Source organism: Colobus angolensis, unplaced genomic scaffold, assembly GCF_000951035.1.
Source record: "Colobus angolensis palliatus isolate OR3802 unplaced genomic scaffold, Cang.pa_1.0 Scaffold1, whole genome shotgun sequence".
Classification (NCBI taxonomy): Eukaryota; Metazoa; Chordata; class Mammalia; order Primates; family Cercopithecidae; genus Colobus; species Colobus angolensis.
Window position 1 is genome coordinate 14,719,946 of NW_012110918.1, and position 4,061 is coordinate 14,724,006.

General features: G+C 54.2%; 1 protein-coding gene across 1 annotated transcript in view; it reads right to left on the reverse strand.

Moving 5' to 3' along the window:
- DNAH17 (dynein, axonemal, heavy chain 17) overlaps positions 1-4,061 on the reverse strand; it is a 168,973-nt gene that overhangs the window by 120,104 nt on the left and 44,808 nt on the right. Inside the window, exons 24-26 of the mRNA XM_011933143.1 lie at positions 3,822-3,938; positions 3,594-3,680; positions 1,989-2,141 (exon numbers count right to left, since the gene is read on the reverse strand). Of these exons, the coding sequence (XP_011788533.1) occupies positions 1,989-2,141; positions 3,594-3,680; positions 3,822-3,938 (357 nt within the window). The remainder of the gene's footprint in view (positions 1-1,988; positions 2,142-3,593; positions 3,681-3,821; positions 3,939-4,061) is intronic.

The following is a 4,061-nucleotide window of genomic DNA, read 5'->3' on the forward strand; positions in this document are numbered from 1 at the left end:
TTTCACCATGTTGGCCAGGCTGGTCTCGAACTCCTGGCTTCAGGTGATCCACCTGCCTTGGCCTCCCAAAGTGCTAGGATTACAGGCGTGAGCCACAGTGCCCAGCCTCCTTTTTCAATTTTACCATGTCCCTCCTTTTCAGTTTGTTTTTATTGTGTTTTATTTTCACAGGGGACTTTATATAAATAACTGGATTAAAAAAAAATTTTTTAAAAGTCAATTAAAAAAAAGTCAACTAGAAAATGGACAAAAGACATGAATATGCAGTTCACCAAGGAGAATATATAGACGTCAAAGAAGCCCATGAGAAGATACTGGCGGCTGACGCCTGTAATACCAGCACTCTGGAAGGCTGAAAGGGATAGATCGCTTGAGCCCAGAAGTTCGACACCAGCCTGGCCAACACAGCGAGGTTCCATCTCTACACAGAAGTGCAAAAATTAGCTAGGCGTAGTGGCGCAATCCTGTAGTCCCAGTTACTTGCGAGGCTGAGGCAGGAGGATTGCTCGAGCCCAGGAGGCAGAGGTTGCAGTCAGCCGAGATCGTGCCACTGCACCCCAGCCTGGGCAACAGAGCAGGACCTTGTCTCAAAAATAAATAAATGAAAATACTTTTTAGAAAAGAAAATATGCTGTCATCATTAGTTAGTAGGAAATACAAATGAAACCACAAAATCTTTCTCACAGATTGAGCCTCTGATGGTCTGAGTATTCCCCCCTAAATTCCTATGTTGAAATCCTTACCTGACAGGGTAATATTAGGAGGCAGGGCCTTTGGGAGATGATGAGGTCATGGGGGCGTGGCCCTCAGGAATGCAATTCGTGCTCTTATTCATGTGTTTATTTTTGGAGATGGAGTCTTACTCTATCGCCCAGGCTGGAGTGCAGTGGCACAATCCTGGCTCACTGCAACCTCTGCCTTCCAGGTTCAAGTAATTCTACCTCAGCTTCCTGAGAAGCTGGGAGTGTAGGCGCACACCACCATGCCCAGTTAATTTTTGTATTTTTTTTTTTTTTTTGAGACCGAGTCTCGCTTTGTCGCCCAGGCGGGAGTGCAGTGGCCAGATCTCAGCTCACCGCAAGCTCCGCCTCCCGGGTTTATGCCATTCTCCTGCCTCAGCCTCCCGAGTAGCTGGGACTACAGGCGCCCGCCACTACGCCCGGCTAGTTTTTTTTGTGTGTATTTTTTTAGTAGAGACGGGGTTTCACTGTGTTAGCCAGGATGGTCTCGATCTCCTGACCTCGTGATCCGCCCGTCTCGGCCTCCCACAGTGTCGTATTTTTTATAGAGAGAGGGTTTCATCATGTTGGCCAGGCTTGTCTCTAACTTCTGACCTCGGGTGATCCACTTGCCTCGGCCTCCCAAAGTGCTGGGATTACAGGCATGAGCCACCGCACCCAGCCTGATTCATGCTCTTATAAAAGGGACCCTGGAGAGATTTCTCACCCCCGGCCCGTCCCACTGCCACCACATGAGGATGCAGTGAGAGGGTGCTGTCTATGAGCCACAAAGTGGGTCCTCACCAGACATTACATCTGCCTCGATCGTGGACTTCCCAGTCTCCAGACTGGTGGGAAATAAAATGTCTGTGGTTTATGAGCCACTCAGTTTATGGGATTTTGTTAGCGCATCTTGAACAGACTGAGTGGTATTCCTTACTTAAAAAGATTTCTTTAAAAGAGGTGAGATGTGAGAGAAAATGAGAGGAGGAGGAAGAGGGGGAGGAAAAACATGAAGGGAGGAAAAAAGAGAGAGGGGGCAGTCGAAGGCGAGCCCCTACCCACGTACAGAGAGAGGTGAACATACCTGCTTTAGCAGAGGGACCCCACCTTGCGATCTCAGGGCCCTTCAGGTGCCTCCACCCAACACTGGAAACCTTGTTGTCACATTCTGACAACCAAAGGGTACCCGGAGCCTGCCCTCTTGTTGCCGGGGGCAGCTCCGTGCAGAACCCCGGGCCCCACCCACATGGCGTGCGCTGTGCTCACCACGACAATCATGTCCCAGAGCTCCTTCAGCAGGCGGACCTCCCGGTGGCAGGCCTTGAGCTGCTTGTAGTCGGGGACAGTGACCTCGAACAGGCCCCCGGACTTGGACAGCGCCTCCATGATGCCTTCCATGGCTGAGATGCTCTTTTGTTGCTGGGTGGGGAGGGGCTGTCAGTAGGGCTGCCTACCCTCAGCGGCGCCCCACCCCACTCCCCGACGTTCTGCTCGTCTCTCCAGTGTGCCCTCCCTGATAAACCTTCTGGGAGGAGGTGTCAATACAATGGTGTCCCACCTGGAGGGAGGACACAGCCCTCCATCCCCCAGCGCCTCCTGGGTCCTGTCTGCAGGGGAGGGCGGGTGAGCTCTACCCACTCCAGCGTGGGGACTGACTCCCAATGGGCATGGTACACATGCCTCATTTCCTCCTGAGCGTTCCTGATTCCCCAGCATTTCTTCCACTTTCATATATTTTTATCTTATTAAAAATGATTTAAGTAATGTTTTGAAATGAGATAACTGAGAGAAGCAAAGAGGACAAATCCTGCGACTAAGAGTTGGCCCCTGGTGTTAGTGGGTGTGTTCGCACGGACACGTAATGGGCAGGCTGTGGCAAAGGTGGGCTCGGAGTGTGTGCATACACATGGACACGCAGGGACCACCTGCCCTGGTCAGCAGCTGGAGCTCCACAGCTCCCCTTGGATGGGCACGGGGTACCTCTCACTGCAAATCTTTCCAGAAAACCCAGCCTGGGGTCCTAGGGAGAGAATGGCTGCATCTCCATCATTGCTTGAGGAATGTGACATGAGGAAACAGCCATGAGGGAGGGTTGGATCGGAGCTGGAGACCAAAGACCTGAAGCTCAGGGAGGGGAAGAGTGGGGCGACCCTGAGGACCCTGGGGTTCACATTTGCTAGAGCCCGTGAGGCAGAGGTGCAGGCAGGGCTGGCCCAGCAGTACCTGGGCACTGTACTGGGAGCAAAGAGGCACTGACGAGGGCCCTACTGGGCCTCAAGAGGCCTCCCTGGGCCCTGAGCACCCCCACACGCTCCTGCCCACAAGAGCCTTTTGGGCCTGAGCTCGAGTGGGCTGCCAGGTCCAGGGCTGTGTGAATTTGCACTGGACGTGATCACGAACTTGGACAGTGGGAACAGAATGGGAACATGAGTGAAGCGTGGCTGCTGCCAGATGTGGTGGGTCAGGAGACGCAGCAGGCAGGGAGTGATGGCAGGTGAGTGTTAAGCCCAGGAAACAGGAAGCTGCTGAATGTGAACAGAGTGGGGATTAGGGGGTGGAGCCAGGCTAAGGGACTGTGGGTCACACAGGGTGTTAATAGGCCTGAGCTGGGCCTGGAGCCACACTCTGAGCCGCGAGACACAGAGGGGACGCCCCGTGGTCTGGGGACTGCTAGTTTTGCATGTTCACGTACACACCCACGCGTGTGCTTGCACACATATGCGCATGCGTACACATAAGAGCACTCATGCATGGCCCCAGGGTCAGTCCCACGGAGGCCACGTTTCTGGACTTGAAAGAATAACAACTTGAGTAAAGAAAGCAGTGGGGTTCCCAGCCTTACCCCCCGATCTCACCCTTGAGCAAAAATACCTTATTCAGGGACGTGTAGGGGTTGGGGTCGCTGAAGGAGAACGGGGCCTTGTGCCTGAACTTCTCCCTGAACTCGTGCTGCTTGAGCTGCGAGAGAAGAGTGCAGGGCACAGAGGGTCACGGGGCGGCCACCTGCCCCGAGGGTGGCCCCACCTTGCATGCCGCAGGGCCCTGTGTGAGGCCCACGCTGCTCCCCGGAAATCCCGCCCCCTACCCCAGGTACAATACCTCGAACTGCTGGCACTTCCGCCGCAGGATGCTGACCTCGTTGGCCTGGAGTGGGGCCACGTTCTGCTTCACCTGAATGGCCAGTTTCTTGGTGTTTGTCCAGTGCTCCGGCAGCTCCTGCAGGAAGCGAAGGTGGAGGAGGGCTCCTTTCTCGTTTCTTTTTTTTTTTTTTTTTTTGAGACGGGGTCTCGCCCCTGTCGCCGCGCCAAGTGTGCTTTGGCTTGTGGCCGCATCGCTCCA